Source organism: Anguilla rostrata, chromosome 10, assembly GCF_018555375.3.
Source record: "Anguilla rostrata isolate EN2019 chromosome 10, ASM1855537v3, whole genome shotgun sequence".
Taxonomy (NCBI): Eukaryota; Metazoa; Chordata; class Actinopteri; order Anguilliformes; family Anguillidae; genus Anguilla; species Anguilla rostrata.
The window spans coordinates 29,177,217-29,195,378 of NC_057942.1; the positions used below are offsets into that span (position 1 = coordinate 29,177,217).

The following is an 18,162-nucleotide window of genomic DNA, read 5'->3' on the forward strand; positions in this document are numbered from 1 at the left end:
GCACAGACCAGGATTCCTTTTCCGATTATTCATTTCCTATTGTGACACATCACGGTCTGAATGACAGTGTGAGCAAGCAGAGATAGCACTCTGGGCTGGGGAACAGGAAACAAGTTTGAGCATGCAAGATATCAGAGCTCTCCCACGCTTTTCCGTCAGGGGTATTGCCATATACTTTTCCAGTAGACTGATAAAGTTGTCCAAATTAAATAAATAAAGTGATAATAAAATAAACAATGAAATGAATGCATTGATAATGAAATGATTAAATAAATAATTCATTTAATAAATGAGCAATGAAACAAATAAATACAGATTACAAATGCACATTTTATTAATGTACTTGCGTATTTATTTCTACAAGCCTTTATTTCAACGCGTATCTATTTCAAAATGACTTTGCCTGTCAGTCAACATGGATAGGGCGGGGTCAGCTATGAGTACAGTGCATAAACAGACCACTCCCCCATGGTGGGGGAAAACAATCCGTTGCGCTCCATATCGCTAATTAACATTAGCAGTCAGTGGATTACCAAGATTATGAACACGTCAAAAGTGTGGTGGGTTGTGCAAATAACAACGCCAAGAACACCGATTCTAAGTTTGATGTCTTCCCATGCATTAACCAGAGCCAATGAGGAGAAAAAAGTGGACAATCTTGATAATCCATTGACTGCTAGTACTATATGGAGGGCAACAGATTTTTGTACAGCCCACCACACAACAACATTTTGGCATGACTGCTTATGCTAACTATATGGAGTGCCAGATTGTTTTCCCCCCACAATGGGGGCGTGACCTATTTTTACACTGCCTCTATGATCATGGCTGAACCCCACCCCTTCCAGGTTGGCTGACAGGCTGAGTCATTTTGAAATAAATACACTTTGAAATAAATTGGAGTGGAAGTAAATACGCACTGAAATAAATATGCACTAAAATAAATAAGCATTGAAATAAATAGAAAATTAATAAAAGAGCCATTGTGCAAAGTGTCCTTCCACACTAAAAATGTGATGAAGTAAAAGAGGCATAAAATAATTGATATATTTTATTGCTTATTTATTTCACGATCTATTGCATTGCTTATTTCATTATCAGTACATTTACTTCATTGCTTATTTACTTTATCAATTTATCTACTTCATTTTGTCACATTTGAGCTTTCATACTGCTCATCATGATATTGAACACTGATACAGTCATATTTACATTTACAGACACTCTGTAAAAAGTTGAAAGTTTCATAACTGCATGTTTGCCTGGATGAATGTGCGTGTGTGTGTGTGTGTGCGTGTACGTGTGCGTGTGTGTGCACGTTCGTGTGTGTATGTATACTATGTGTGTATGTGTATGTGCGTGTGTGTGCGTGTGCATGTGCGTGTGTGCATGTGTGTGTATGTGTACTATATGTGCATGTATATGTGCGTTTGTGTGCGTGTGTGTGCATGCGTGTGAGTGTGTGTGCATGTCTGTGTATGTGTATTGTGTGTGTATGTGTATGTCCATGTGTGTGTACTATGTGTGTGTGTGTATGTGTGTGCACCTGTCTGGCACACATCCCACAGTGTGGGTGGACACTGTTGGTTCGGTCAACTGGTTAACTGGCATCATTCTCTGCAGATGGCGGAATTCGCAAGTGCAAACCCACGCGCCCACGTTTATAGAATCTCTGGAAGACTGGATCAACCCGCCTGATTTTATGTGAGTCATACCTGTGACAGTGCATTCCTGGCTATTGTGCTCGGTGTTACATTACTCTGACACTTCAACAGTGCCACGTTGCTTCAACCAAACTACAGGACCCTAAGGGCCAAAACCGTTACATACAATGACAGGGATATCTACACAATTACATCTACAGAACAGCACACATATCTATCAGTATAGATAGGTAACTTAATAACTATTTGTGATGATAGCGCAAATTACCACATTGCACTGAAACCTTTTGTCCCAAACATTATGACACCCTAAAATGGGTGGACTATTTATAAAAAGTGCTGTAATTTCTACATGATGAAACCAAAATGTATAAAAATACCCATAAATAATACTGGGAATGTGCACTCCAACCACGTGTGAATTGTTTGGTTACAAATCTAAAATTGAGGAGCACAAACCAAATCAATAAAAAAAAGTCTTTGTCCCAAGCATTATGACACTCACTGTATATATGTATATATACAGTATATATACATACACACACACGCGCGTGCGCAAACAACAAACCCAGTTCATCTTGATAACAGTAAACATTACATCATTTGTATTGCTTGGGAAATGCGTAGGCCAGACTGATTTTTCCCCCTTGTCCATTGTGCGTTGATGAATAGACGCTTTTGAGGTTCAATGCAAGTTCGTTATTTGAATTACGTATTTTAATGGGAGCGTTCAAAAAGCCGTTAAGGGAGAGGGTTTCTCAAGATGCACGCCTCAAAGTGGCAACAAATGTGGTAATAACCACAATGAATGTGTTATTTGTTGCTATGCATAAATTCCTGATTTTCTGGAATGGATTTGAGTTGTGTTGAATAATAAAAACTTTGTTCTGACTGACGGCGCCCTCTGGTGCTAGAAAAAGAGCTATGCAGCCTACTACAGTATCTCTACTTCAGTGTTACTACTACTACATTAATAATAATAAGACCAGGTTAAAACTTAGTATATGGCTGGACCTAACGCACATGATCCAGCCGACCAATGGTGTAACTTCATAACTCGGCTGACCAATGGTGTAACTTCATCACTCAGTCACTCAGTCACAGACATTCGCGTTTGTAGGGCTGGCCCCGCGGTTGCGATCCAGCCAATAATAATAATACTAATAATAATAATAAAATTGAAGAAGATATTACCATATGTACTGTGCTGTTAAAGACATCGCCATTCTTTGGCCTGTGGTGGTGAACTGAGACCCTTACCCACTGTGGTTATAAGTTTGGCAGAGTTTGGCGATACCCTGTTATCCTGTCTAAATACCCACTACCCTTTCTAAAATGGCGTATCAAACCACCCTTCAGGTTAAATTTGAGTGTTAGCCTAACTGTAAATACAGAACAATACTCTCTGAGTTGCCTGGTTGCCACAGCTCTGAAAACACGGAGATTTAGAGTAATAATATATATATATTTTTTAAATCATTAATCACTAGGGGGTAGCATCTCCATGTTATTATGGTCACACACTAGCACTTTTCTATACAGGTCACTGTAATACTGGATTAGATTCATTGGGTTAGTTTTTATAAGCTCTTTGATAAATCAAGACACATCATACAATGGTCACATGAGCATATTTTTTATTAATATCCATATTATAGCGATATCATCCATAATATATTGCCTGGATGAAAAAAAGGAAATCAATGGGACTTTTAAGTATTTAACAGCCGGTAGAGCGGCACAGCTCTTAAGACAATGAGAGAATATTAGGAAGGCAGCAAAAAATAAAATGAATGGGTAAAAAAAAAAAATGGCCGTCCCTTGGAGACCCATTTTTTCCTAAAGCGCAAACATCAAGCGGTTGGTTGGAGAAGCAGGCCAGCCCAGTTAGTCCTGGATGAGGCAGTGATCATAACATCCACCAGGGGGCCCCGATGTACTCGCTCTCTGTTAAAATGCAACGAGCAGTCCTCCTAAGTCTCATGAACAAAACGAGCACTGCACGGACTCAGGCACATCTTCTGAATTTGGGCAGAAACAACAATCTTCATCCTCGCTGACAAGCTGAAAAAGGGCGTTGCGACACCCCAATTGCGTGTACTTCCGAAGAGACTGAATATCCACCTCTCACGACTTCCTGTCTTCTTTCAGGTAATCACTGCAGAATCGCACAGTGACTGGCTAACTCGCAGAACAATGCCTATGTTGTCCTTTGTCAATGACTGCACAATGAACATATCTCCTCAAAACATGGTATTAAATTAACTTAATGTATTTACAACTTGGAACTAATAAAATACTTTTTTTTTTACAAAAAGCAATATCAAAAATAATGTCATTGTACAACCAAATGGAATAATGTAGAGCCTCGTTAACAAAAAAGTAACAAAAGCAAAACAAAACAAACAAAAAAATCACTATTTGACAACTTTATACATTTTGAGCATGGAGAATGCATCCTTTCCCCACAAAATCTCAGTTAAGCACATTTTAAGACCGTGACTTTATGAAAATCCACTTTGTTTTTTCGCAAGGGCTACGATAAACCAAGGGGACCTTGGGATCTTGCTATCCAGTGACAGGCTTTTAAAATTGCTTCATTCTCCCAGACTACCTCAGCAAACTCGTGGGTGACCACGACAGTATCATACCAGCCACACCTCCCTTCATTAACACAATGTTAAGGCCACATTCCAGTCCCGTGAGCTTGCGTAACTACATGCAAACGTGAGCATACTGTAAAATAAAGTAAGCGTTAGGTGGCGTTCTTTTGGCACCTTAAAATATGGATCTCCGTTTTTCCTTTACATCGATACATTTTTACAGGCGGCTGACCTTTTACCTTCGATCAGTGACCCTCCGGAGGGAAGGCCCGTGCGACGGCGAAACTCTTCCCCCGCAGCCCCGTTTTCACGGACGCGTTTATCCGAAGCCCCGTGGACACACCACAGCCCTGCACCCCCCCCTGCACACACCCCGCCTACTGCCTCCAGAAGCAACCGGCTGCGTTTAGTCGAATAAATGAAGTCAATGCAACACATACATAATTCATGTACATCGTCTCAGTTTACTTACATTTCCCCACCATCTCCGCAGGCTATTGGGCGAATAAGATGGGAGGGGTGGGTGGATGGAGTTTTCATAAGTTCTGCCAAGGTGGGGGGGGGGGGGTGCAGAGATTTGAGCATAATGTCTGCTGGGGGGTGGGCACATGCAGAAAACTCACACCCCTCTTTTTTTGAGAGTCCTCTCGTGTCTGAGCAGGGAGGTGTAGGGGAGCAGGGTTCTGGTTGTGGGGGGGGGGGGGGTTACTGTTACTGTGGTAACAAGCAAGCTGAGAGTTCTGTCCCGGTGGGTAGAGTGTTCCCTGGAGCAGAGTGGCCCAAGAACGGGCCGTCCCTCAGCATTAGAACTCGATAATGAGGGAGGGCTGTAAAATCCACAGCCCAGGAGTCTGAAAGCGTGTTGCTGAATGGATGTACAGGTAGTAAGACAGCTTGAGGAAGCCCCAGGATGCAAGCTTTCACTGGTATTGCAGAATCAAGCAGGGTTGGCTCATCGGGCAAGAGGCCCTCTAACCTGTGCCCTACAGCCTCTCTGTGACCTCCAACCTGTCTGAGACCTGTGGCCTCCCTATGACCTCTGACCTCCCTGTGACCTCTGGTCTGTCTGTGACCTTTGACCTTTCTGCTCTGACTTTTCAGATTTTTTACACAGCCAAAAATGCACGCACTTTTCTCCAATAATATTTTAGATAATTTATACAAGTACTGTAAAGCATAGTAATACTGGTGTCCTCCCTCCAATGAAATCATGGTCAAATAGGCCCTTCCCACTAATCAAGCATGGTAATACTAGTCCCTTCCTCCAGTCAAAGTGTGCTAAGGCAGTGTACACCAGCCCTGCGCCTTGCAGCAGACATAAGAGCATAACAGACAGACAGACATACAGACAGATGGACAGGCAGTTACACTTACACTTCTTTACTGACTACAACTGCAGTCAAGAGCCTTTAACTGGGTGGGCGGGGCTCCCCTCAGCTCAATGTTCATGTGTGTGTGTGTGTATGTGTGTGTGTGTGAGAGAGAGAGAGAGAGAGAGAGAGAGAGAGAGAACACAGCACTGTGTAAATACATCACAATTTAAGAGTGTGGTTTCCAGGGGATTCCGGAGCCTTCCGGAAGCTGGTGGGCAGAGGCTGAAGCTGAGGCCCACGGCGGGTGTGGTGTGGTGTGGCGGGAGCTGTGGGGCTCAGCGTGAGCACTCGGGATCCTCGGCGAGGGCGACGTAAACGACGGGAACCAGGCCCGTCCGCTCCCCGCGGGCGCAGAGCAGCCAGTCGGGCCGGGCGTGGCTCAGCACCCTCAGGACGTCCCCCTTTCTGAAGCTGAGCTGTCCGGGCTCGCGGGCGTCGTGGTCGCACAGGGCCCGCACCTCCCTAAATCGCCCGCAGCAGAGAAAAAGATGAGAGGTCATGAGCGCCGTGAACGCTCTCCTCGAGGCCCACGACTACTGAACACACAGACGGTTTCACACTGCACACACTGCCCAAAGTCTGCGCTCATTAAAACCTTCTCCTTTATTTATTCTAATAAAGAAGGTGAATTTGTACACAAGGGAATGAAGCATTTGCCAGTTCTACAGTTTCTCCTTATTCCTTTTCATTTGCTTTTTGTCTTTGATCTACTTTTTATTTTTTCCACACGTTTCAGGTCTGGGAAAACATGGGAGGACAAAAATAACCGGTTCAACAAACATGTCAGGAACACTGTGTTCCGTTACCGTGGTGGGTGTTGCTTGGCAGCTGACGCTTCTGGTTGCTGCACCGGGGGTGGGGCCTGGCTCTGAGAAGGCGGAGGAAGTGAGTCTGGCCTTTTCCCCGCCCCCACCGTCTGAGCCATGAGGTCCAGCACTGATTTGTCTAGGCTCAACCACCCTGACGGAAGCCTAGAAGGACCAAAAAGAACAGAAAGTTATTTTAAGTCTTCCATTTCATATAATGCACTTTTTGTTCTAAGAAACTGTATTTCTTTCTGTAGTTGTTTATATTTTACTACTAAGCCTTCAAGTATGAACCCATTCAAAGTTTCTGGAGGATTAGCAGTTGAAATCGCATGAATATTTTTGTCAAAATATTAAGAAAATACATAAACAGGCAATGTAACTCCTCATGCCGGAATCTGATTTATCTGTAAAAGGATGGCAATAAATGACCTGCTCTTTTGAGACTTGGCAAGTCGAGGCTGCTCCGCCTTCTCCGTCCTGAGGGGGGCGCCAACACCAGCTCCAAACAGCCTGCTCCAGCGGAGGCCCGGTGAGGGCCCCTCTTCCTGGGCCCCTGGTGCAGTCCCAGGGGCCTCCGGACCCTGGGACTCCTGGCTCTTCTTCATCTCGCCCAGGACGAACTCCGGGGGGCTTCCCATCCAAGAGCGCCACCCTCTGGCTGTGCTGCTGGAATTACTGCTGCTGCTGCTGTTGCTGCTGTTCTTGCCCCCTTCCTTTAGCCCCGCCCCATCCTGGCTGGCCTCCGCCCCCTCCACCACGCCCTCCCGAGGAGGGGGCGGGCTCAGCCTGCGCCCCGCCCCCGAATCCGCCGCCCCGCCCCGGCCCCCCGCGGCCTCGCCCGCCGGCTTCTTCCTCTTCTCCCACTTGACGAACTTTGACCCCTCGGCGGAGTTGTCGATGTAGACCTGCGAGCTCTGCATGAGTTGGTACCACCAGCCCGCCTGCTTGTCCCTGGGCCTGTTGCCGCTATCGCTGTCCCGGCCCCAGTCCGCCACCGTCTCCCCGGCCTCCTGGCCCGGCACCGACTCCCCCCCGACCCCCTTCGCCCTCTGCACAAGGCCTCCTCCCGCCTCCCTCCTGGAATCCCCTCTGATATCCGTCACCTTCCGTTCCCTCGACCCGTCTCTAACCCCTGGCCCCGCCCCCTTCGCCTCCCTGCCCGGCCCCTCGGACCTGACCCCGAACGTCTCCCTCCTGTGTCCCGCCCCTTCTGTCCTGGGCTCCGCCCCTTCATTCCTCGTCCTCGAACCTTCGCGCCTCGGCTCCGCCCTGTCCTTCCTCTGCCCAGCCCCCTCCCACTTCGGCTCCGCCCCCAGGGAGCCCCACCCCCTCATCAGCTGGAAGGTGGAGCGGGCGGACTGCTCCAGGCCCTGCCCGGTGGAGCAGAGCTGCTCCTTGTGCCGCAGGTGCTCCTGGCCCCTCTGCAGGAGATCGGGTTCGAATAGCAGGTCCAGGTGGAAGGGCAGCAGGGAGAGGGGCTGCAGCAGCAGGAGGAGCTCCTCGAAAAGCGGCTGGCACGCCCCCTGGGACAGGGGCAGGAAGCCCCACGGGTGGTAGTGCGCCGCTACGATGTCTGGAGCGACAGGGACAGAGAAAGAGACACCATTACCACAGATCTTTTAGCATAACCAGATGTACTGCAATATTGCAATGTTTGGAGAATGAAGGAGTAAGTACAGATACTATTGCCAAAGATCTTCTACAGTAACCAGATGGTCACTGTAGATGATCAGCTGCTAGGTCCCGTATATTACTATTGCTTTCTTACACAAGAACAGGGACTTAATTCATTAATTAAAGCATGCAAGCAGGATCATTAATGTACTGTTTTGTTGTGATTGTGTCTTTCTTTGATGACTTGGGGTTTTCCTCTGATCCTTGGGTATACAGGGGAAAAGTGGAATGGTTCGAGGAGACCTCCTGCACGACATTCGCATATAGCCATTCCACTACACGAACATTTTGCAGTGCACATTGTGTACAGTGATATTATTGAACACACTGTACGATAATTGCATCTACTTTAACCTGGCATTCCTCTTTGACTCTTTTAAGGTCCTAACATACACATCGAACACAGGATATCTGATATATTACGAATATTCACAGACAGGTGTGCCCAAGAACTTTTCATCCATTGCCATCGTGTAATCTAGTCATATAGTACATCCACCCAAAACCTTTCACCTTCAGCAAAACGTTCAGTGTGAGGGAGCTCCGGAGCTCGCTACCTGGTTAGCCTGTGGAACCAGCAAAAAGGCTACAAAAGCAATAGAAGTCAATATATGCCAGAAAGGATTATTAATCTTGTGCAGAGAGACTAAAGGAAATAAACTATAGCTGGGCTGTCACTAAAAAACATCAGCATCATAAATAAAATAGATGGATATGCCTGGAGAAAGTGTGATTCCCTCTTCCATTTTTATAAAATATATCCTTACCTTCATGCGTGTAGAGATGATTGAACCAAAACTCCAAGGACCGCAAACTGGAAAGAAGAGAAAAGTGATTGAAATAATAACTCTCCAAGAAAAAAAAACTGAAAAAGAAGAAAAAAGAACTGGCATATCCACTGTCTCCCAGAACCACAACTAGGATGAGAAGCAAAAGCGGATCTAGAGATCTTCTACTTTATTCCATCTGGATCATAAATCCTACCATTACCTACCATAGAAATAAATAAATCCTACCATTACCTACCATAGAACGCTGTTCTAATTCAGGCTAATTGGAATTATGGGTACGTGATGTTCATCTAGATATCCCCGTTGCTGTAGCAACACGGGGTCCTCTCCTTTGCCTCCGTTGAAGGCGGAAACCTCTCTCAGCTAAAAGGAAGGGGGTGGTGGGGAGGGGAGGGGGGGGGGGGTTGCTCTGTTCCTTCCATTACAGTGGCCCTAATCTGAGCTGACAGCGAGGGTGACTGGGCCGCGGATAATGACCCGCGTTTCCGGGTGAGCGGGACCGAGCGCTGACAGGAAATTAAGAACCAGAAGTCGGGGGAAGAGTGTTAGAAAGCCTCCTGTCTGCACCGGCTGATCCCCCCACCCCCACCCTCTTTGTCTGTTTTTTTGTTCATTAAAGTGTCCACAGCGGGGGTTGCTCCTTATCTCAGCAGTGCGAGGGATCTGAACGTATCCGCGGTGACACAGTGCTGAAAAACCACAGTGAGATGCTGTCCTCTGGCGTGAACCTCCTAATGCAATTCCGGACACATATTGCCTGCTCCTTCAACAGAGCATGAACCAGCGGAGCCTTGAACTCTCCAGGACTAGTGTTGGTCACCATTGCTCTAGAAGGTTCCAGTTGGTACCAGGAGTTTCTGCTGCTATATTACAGCTTATGAACATTCTCAGTACAGCCAACAGTACCATGACTACTGCTGGCAAAATAAGCTGACCAATGAGCACACAGTTTAAACCCCAACCCCCGAATCCTCCAACAGGCGACTCTAATCACTCACTCTAATCAACTGGCTGAGACCCAAATGCAGTGAGCAGGATGTTCTACAGACGCAGTGAGGGGGGAGTTCTACAGACACAGCGAGTGGGGAGTTCTACAGACACAGCGGGTGGGGAGTTCTACAGACACAGTGTGTGGGGAGTTCTACAGACGCAGTGCGTGGGGGGTTCTACAGACACAGCGAGTGGGGAGTTCTACAGACACAGTGAGTGGGGAGTTCTACAGACGCAGTGAGTGGGGAGTTCTACAGACGCAGTGAGTGGGGAGTTCTACAGACACAGTGAGTGGAATGTTCTAGACACAGTGAGTGGGGAGTTCTACAGACGCAGTGCGTGGGGAGTTCTACAGACGCAGTGAGTGGGGAGTTCTACAGACACAGAGAGTGGGGAGTTCTACAGACACAGTGAGTGGGGAGTTCTACAGACACAGTGAGTGGGGAGTTCTACAGACGCAGTGAGTGGGGAGTTCTACAGACACAGTGAATGGAATGTTCTACAGACACAGTGAGTGGGCAGTTCTACAGACGCAGTGAGTGGGGAGTTCTACAGACACAGTGAGTGGAATGTTCTACAGACACAGTGAGTGGGGAGTTCTACAGACACAGTAAGTGGAATGTTCTACAGACACAGTGAGTGGGGAGTTCTACAGACACAGCGAGTGGGGAGTTCTACAGACACAGCGGGTGGGGAGTTCTACAGACACAGCGGGTGGGGAGTTCTACAGACACAGTGTGTGGGGAGTTCTACAGACGCAGTGCGTGGGGAGTTCTACAGACGCAGTGAGTGGGGAGTTCTACAGACACAGAGAGTGGGGAGTTCTACAGACACAGTGTGTGGGGAGTTCTACAGACGCAGTGTGTGGGGAGTTCTACAAACGCAGTGTGTGGGGAGTTCTACAAACGCAGTGTGTGGGGAGTTCTACAGCCCTTGTTCTGGTGCAGAAACAGCTGCAGGACGACAGTGGAGGACCGTGCATCACAATGCGCATTTTAAAAATGCCTTTGAAAGTTCATAAATAAAGAAATTGACTTCTACTGATGTTAATATTTTCTCATTTACTCTTTTAAGCAAAGAGAATTTAGCCTGCTAAAACATTTCATTTATCTTACACTATAGCCTAGATCATCTGCTGGGATTCCAATTTACATAACATAAAGAAGGTGACCACACCCTTCTGCATTTATGTCCAGCTCTGCAGCAGTGATGAAGCCATCCTTTTATGAGCTGTCATCAACCAGCATAATATGATCTCATATCGTTGCTCAGCATAATGCAGGTTCACTGAAACGCTTTGTGACTTCAGTGAATGTAAATTTTAGCAGTATAAAATTGCAATATACCAAGTTTAGATTGATCGATTGATTGACTAAATTTACTGTACAACGATCTTGTACATAATGGACATAATAATGGAAGCAATTCCCACTTTCAAATACAGTAACTGCCTTAAAAGGTAAAACAGAAAATTTTATTGGCTAAATTCAATTTATCCCTCTCCATTTCACCTCAAATTTAATTGCAAAGTAATATAAAAGCAGCTCATAATGGTATTCTAAATGACAGAATGTATGAGGAGCACACTGTGGAGGAGCTGAGGGAGGGACTCACTTGAGCAGGCCGAAGATGAAGGCATTGAGCCTCATGCTGTGGCTGGTGAGCTCAGAGTACTGGCTCACCTTGGAGAACAGGCCATGGAGCACGCGGGTGGACGGGCCTGAGGAAAGACATGGGGGAAGGGTTACAATCACTCTGACTGGACTACATCTCCCATGAGCCTTGGCTTATGTCCAGGCCAAAACTGTAAAATGTCAAAACTCATTGGTATCAGCATCAACCTTGTTGCCACACCTACCATTACTGAATCGCCAGCATCATCCTTAACTATACTTCAGAATTAATTGCCAAAAAACATCAGAGCTACACAAATGTTATGCAATATCTAATTTTGAGTCTCTTTTAAAGACCCATCTTTTTCAACTGGCTCCCCATACATCTTGTGCTTGTATCGCACTAGTACTTAAACACATTACATAATAACAATTATTATTATCGTCATCGTCATCATCATCATCCTCATCAGAACCGCCATCATCATCATCATTATCAGCATCACCATCTTCCTCCTCACTGACCCAGCTGTGTGGAGGCTTCCACCACGCTCCAGGGGACGTTCCGGCGCTGTCCGATGATCAGGTCCAGGACGTACCCGCGCAGGCCGTCCTGCAGGATGTCCCGGATGGCGGGACACAGGTACTTCAGGATGAGGTGTCCCACGTTGGGGCTCACCGAGCTGTTCCCCAGCTTGGCCTGGGACAGGGAGAGAGGGAGAGGCGCAGGGGGAGAGAGACCAAATTTTAAAACTCTTAAATCTAATTAAATCTAAGACCAAATTCTCAAATTCATGTGCTACATATCCCTAAAGGAGGCATCCATAATGAAAACTAAAGTCGGCAACACATGGTTTTTCCAGTTAAATCTTTTTTTTTTTTTAATCTTTAAAAAAGTCTTTAAATCTGTAAAGACTTCAAAGAGAAAGAGGGAGGGAATGAGAAAATAGAAGGAGGGAGGGAAAGAAAGAGAGAGACAGAAAGGTGTACGCATGCTTTGTCATGTCACCTTTTTTTTTCATTTTTAACTTCCTGTCATGTGACATTACAACTGTATGGCATTTACTACAGTACCTTCACTCCAGGGTCCCGGCTGGTACCAAAATGAGCCACTATCAAATCAACCGCCGTGTTGATGGCTTTCACCAGTGCTGAGAGAGAGAGAGAGAGATTTACACACATTTACACACAGCATACACGCATACAAGCAGACACATAATATTCACTCATGCACACAACACACAGATAGTCAGACACACACACACACCTGACATCACTTACTGATATTTTTGTATATATTTTTATATTTTTTATATAACAAATTCACATTCTCGGATTCATTGTATATAGTTGTATGTTGTAACCACTGCTTTGGCAACACAAGTGCCTATATTTGTCATGCCAATAAAGCACTTTGAAATTGAATTGAAATTGAGAGAGAGAGAGAGAATGCACAGTCACTCATTTGGCTTCTTCATGGAAGCTGGAAGCAGAGAAATGGATGACCGGACAAAACGTCCCAATAGTGCTGGACCCACACTCCTCTCTGGGCTGAAAGTGCTTTGGAAAGCCTCCCGAAACACTTCTCTTATCTGACTTCCTCTTTAATTTCATGCTTAATCACTTTATTTTCCTTCTTTTTTATGACCCTCTCAACTTCAACAAGCAAATCCACTGCACAGCACAAAGCCACAAGGCATGGTTCTGGTGAGAAAAAAAATTTAACTTCCTTATACTTTATTTCCCAGTATATTATATGACCAATTATGAATGACTCTATCAGCCTAACTGCTAACAGTGCTACTGCGTAGTAGAGCTACCAAGGCAATCAGCCTCAACAATTATAATCCAGCACAAGAGCATTAACACCCCAGGCTCAGATAACATGGCCGCTGTTGTAGTCACAGAAAGCTTGTAACAGTGCGTGTGCTGGCTCTCGTTAAAAACAGACACCTTGTTTAACCTTCGCTTCTATTTCAAATGGTTCCGTGGCATCATTTGCCTTTTCCATATCCTGTCAGGTAAGCGTCTCAGGCACTCCTTCTGTTTATTGATGCAGTTCTGTTTGGTTTTCCGGATGAGTGGTGCTCTCGACAGTGACACCACCGTAAAACGAATGTGCTCTAAATTTGGAAACTCTCACTTGATGAAATACGGCTGATCGCCGTGAAATATTAACATGGCGCGCTTTTTGGGAAGCCGCAAATTAAATATGGAAGACGCACACGCATACACACACACACACACACACACAGACGCCCGTCATCAGCCGAGCCAATCAGAGCGAAGGAGAGACGGAACTGGGCCGTTTTTAACGTGACGGCCGAATGTAGGGATGGAGGTCTATTCCAGGCTGTCCGTCACACAGCACAGCTGGGCCACGGAGACGCTCAATCTCCCGTAACTCCCAGACTCCGCCCTTCAAAGCACTGCGGGCGGAGCTCCGCCGTTACCCCGGGAACAACAGCCGCGCTGGGGATCAATATGTGGGGAATAATGGCGCCTTGCGCCTGCGGTGTGAAGTGGAACGGTGAAATAGAAAGGTCTGGCACACCTGCCGCTCTTTAAGCCATTAATTCAAGCATCACGTTCTTCTGTACTAGACTGCGTTCAAAGATGACTGACAGGACATTGGGCTCCATCCACCTGCCCTGTTTTCTTGTATAAACTATACTGTCTTTAGCTGACACTCTCACCCGGAACAACGAAAGACTCGGACACAGCATACTTTCCATTTACACAGCTGGATATTTCACTGAAGCAATTCAGGTTAAGTGTACTGCTCAAGGGTACAGCCCCTCTCCCCCACAGACACACACACACACACACACACACACAACCGCTGTCATGGTAACCCACCCTTCTTCTGCAGCAGGTCGATGGACAGGGACTCAGAAGACGCGTCGGGCGACAGGCAGAACTCATCGGGGGGCCTCTCGGTCAGCGAGAAATAGTCGGGGAAGATGTCGCTGTAGTAGTTCTGCTGCTGTTTGGCGGACTGGCCTGCGGGGGGCGCCCAAACACACAACTGTGAGCACAAGACTGAATGGCAACAGATCACAAACAAGCAATAACAAATGAGATCTCACCACCGTTTCACTTTTGTCAGACATTTGTGGCTTTAGCTGATCAATCTGCCAGTCAAATGATTTACCAAATATAAAAGAATAATGTGTACACTTTCTATAAACCTCTGTAAGCATCAGTCAGCATCAAACATCTATCAGTAATCATATATTCTATATGTATCCTTCCATTCAGTATACTTAAAATGATAAAATAACTATCATTTCAATATATAAAGATATCTCAAACGTAAAAACCCCCAAAAATTGAGCAAAAGCTAAAGCTATTGTAACAGTACAGTTATAGCCCTGCCGATCACTTTTCCAAGCAGAGTCAATCTGTCGAAGGAATTCAACATACGTTCACAACCAACACTGGCACAAAAAGGAGATCTTTCACATGCACAACAAGCACGCCCACGGACATGCACGCACACACACACACATCCTCTCTCCTCCCCTCCCCACGCAGAACCACTGTGAGTAAGTGCACCATTCTGTCGGCTGTGGGCGTGGCTGGAGGACGCTGGGAAATCGAACACGTTTCGGCGAGCCAGCCTGCCCTCGCCCCTCCTGCCGTCCAGGCTGCTGGACAGGGGGGCGGCGGAGTCGCCCCCCCCACCGGCCCTCTCCACCCCAAGGGGGTTCTTACGGCGGTACTCCCGCCATTTTAGGGCCTGCGGTGAGAGGTGATGCGCTGGGGAGCGGAAGGGGGGTGGACGGACGGACGGACAGACAGGAGAGATAGAGCCAGAGAAGACCAGCAAGAGAGCAAGAGAAAAAAAGAATACCGGGCAGATGGAGAAAAAGTCGTGAGAGGAGGCAGGCAAAAAATCGAGTAAAACAAAGGACAGGAACGGATCAGTGAACAGACCAGAGAAGAAGTGACAGAGAAGGGTAGAGAGGATGAGGGAAGAGAGACAGATGGTGGTGTTGGTGCACACAGAGAAGAATAAGAAGAAAGTTAGCAGAAATGATTTAGAGACCAAGCTTTCGTTCTGCTTACAACATTGCAGATTAGTGGTTTTAATCTTAATGAGACGTCTGCCATCTGTTACACGGGCTTAAAATTAATAATGCATATATCAATAAACAGAGGCAGCATGCATATAAGCGTGAATGGATAAAACCCCAGGGAGTTAACACACATAAAATGTACTGGATTGCAGAGCAGGCAGAGTGTTAGACACCTACCATTGGGCGCCTGGGGTCCTGAGCAGCAGCTCTGCGCGGCTGTGCCCGCTTCGCTTCCCCCGCAGTGCTGGGCAGGCTCCAGGGCTCCCAGGGGGCTGAATTCGGCAGCGGGAAGAAATTCACGGCGGAGGCGGTTCGCTGGCATCGCAGCGGTGGGCGGGTCCTCCCTCAGCAGGGGTGGAGTCGGGGGCGGGGTCGGGGGAGGAGGCGCCTCCCGGAGCGCGGGTTCGGGGGCATGTCCCAGACCCCCGGGGGAGGGGCGGACGGGGAGGAGGCCGGCCGTCACGGGGCAGGAGAGGCTGCGAGGAGGGCGGGGGCCGGATGAGCAGGTGGAGCAGGTCACGGGGCGCTGCTCCCCCTGCTGGCGGACGGGGGAATAACTGCCCAGCGGGGACGGGCGGACAGAGCCGGGGGCGGGGCCAGGGGCGGGGGCGGGGCCTGGGGCGGGGGCACATCTGCGCCGCTGCTCCTCCGGGGGGCGCTCATGGGCCCCGTCCTGCCCCGCCCGGCCCTGCATGTTGTTGACGTACTCGGTGAGCAGTGGCCTCAGTAGCTTGCCCGGTTGGTGCCCCAGCTGCTGATGCAGGGTGAAGGGCTGTATGGGCAGCGAGGTCGGCCGCTGGTCCTTGCTGTACCGAACCACCGCGGGACGACCCTCCGACGACGACGACAAGCCCCCTGAAACGGGATGGGGAAGAGCGGGCAAGGCAAAGGAGTGAAAGACAAGCCAACAAGTTACGGTTGATCAATGCCTGATCTATGGCCATCACGGTTAAAATAGCCTTAATACCTTACACATACACATAACCCTCTAGACACGTCACTGGGAAACATAACCCATTATGATCAAAATAACTTACGAGAAGACAGATATCAGTTCATGTATTTGTACTTGTTAGACATATCAATCAGGTCCAAGAAGTCTTAATCCATTACAAGCACAATACATTATTATCCTAGAATAGTTTGTAGGGGCAAAATCACTATAAAGTATACATTATACTGTGGTAATGGTAATATATTTGTGCTTCAAATGAAAAATAACAAGAAGAAAAAAAGGCAATGGACATAACACAAAGCAATAATAAATTACATAATAATAATAGGAAGCAAGCTTAAATTACTGTGCGCTTCTAGATTCAAAATATCCTAAAGGAAAAGGCTGTTGTAGCATGTGACAAGACAACACAGCAGCTCAGCATTGCAGCAGTGCGGCAGACTGACAACACAGACAAGAGGAATAAGCGCACGTCACAGTACCGAACACCTGTTCCCACAGCGCAGGCCGTCCGACCTAAAACTGCATTGTCATTACCGCTAAACCGGGATAAAACCTGTATGACTAAACAGCATTCAGCCCTGCTCTCTATACTCCCCGAGAGAGAGAGAGCGAGAGAGCGAGAGAGCATGTGTACCGTGTGAAGTCACTCCGATTGCGCAATCTGTTTGTCTCGCATGCGCTGACCACAAAATGTCATTGCACCTTCCCTGCAATACCGCGTTACACCACAGGGGGAGACATTGGACTGCCATGGTGATAAAAACAACCTCGAGAGACCACAGCCCAGGAGAAAAGCACTGCACTCCACTCCCTCATCACACAAATACACTTCAAAAATAAACCCAGACACAAATTAAATCCAGGGTAGTGCCTGGTTGCATATATCTAACGTGTTTCAACTCATCACCCGTTTTTAAAACTCCAAATGAGCTCTTTCAACAAGCATGTTTACAAATTTCAACAATCGAAAAATGCTTGTACGGAAAAAAAATAATGTATTGCCATCTGGACAAAGAAATACCAAACACACTGATATATACAGGCCCACTAAAGCAGTATTACATACCAGCTTAGTTGGTAAGCACTTCCATTGTTTCCACAGAGAAATACCTTCTGAAAGCTTACAGTCTCTCCTGGCTGTGATGTGTCCACATGACACTCTCCTGTCCTGCTGACCGGTCTGTTGACAGTACACCTTGCATCCACGGCTGACGGCAGCAGTGCCATGTTGGTGGTAAACAAACCCCCCCCCCCCCCCCATTAAGATGGCTGGCAGCGAACAGCAGCACGATGACATGGACAGTAATTCGAGAGAGACAGCGCAGAAGGCGTCCCAGACTGCGGGCCAGTCTCCGCAGGCTAAAAGGCCCGTCCTCATCATTAAACCTCCTGTCACTCATAAGGGCCCTTCAACAGCGCTCTGCATCATTGCCCTGCATCACCGCCGACATACAGCATCGGACTCATATACATACAGTGAGCTCCATAATGTCTGTTGGTGCAAACACATATTTTTTCTTGATTTGGCTTCATACTCCACCATTTTAGATTTGTAATCAGATGATTTGCATGGGGGTAAAGTGCTGATTCCAAGATTTAATTTAG

General features: G+C 47.2%; 1 protein-coding gene across 4 annotated transcripts in view; it reads right to left on the reverse strand.

Moving 5' to 3' along the window:
• Positions 1–3,284: 3,284 nt before the first annotated feature.
• Positions 3,285–18,162, reverse strand: part of LOC135233157 (AP-4 complex accessory subunit RUSC2-like) — a 36,546-nt gene continuing 21,668 nt past the window's right edge. For 3 of the 4 annotated variants that reach the window (XM_064296413.1, XM_064296414.1, XM_064296415.1), the window contains 10 exons: positions 15,777–16,454; positions 15,076–15,279; positions 14,377–14,520; positions 12,592–12,668; positions 12,043–12,217; positions 11,519–11,624; positions 8,891–8,937; positions 6,879–8,022; positions 6,447–6,611; positions 3,285–6,102 (listed from right to left, as the gene is read on the reverse strand). In XM_064296413.1, coding sequence (XP_064152483.1) covers positions 5,916–6,102; positions 6,447–6,611; positions 6,879–8,022; positions 8,891–8,937; positions 11,519–11,624; positions 12,043–12,217; positions 12,592–12,668; positions 14,377–14,520; positions 15,076–15,279; positions 15,777–16,454 — 2,927 coding nt within the window. In that variant the 3' untranslated portion in view covers positions 3,285–5,915. The remainder of the gene's footprint in view (positions 6,103–6,446; positions 6,612–6,878; positions 8,023–8,890; positions 8,938–11,518; positions 11,625–12,042; positions 12,218–12,591; positions 12,669–14,376; positions 14,521–15,075; positions 15,280–15,776; positions 16,455–18,162) is intronic. The other variant, XM_064296416.1, reaches the window with a different exon arrangement.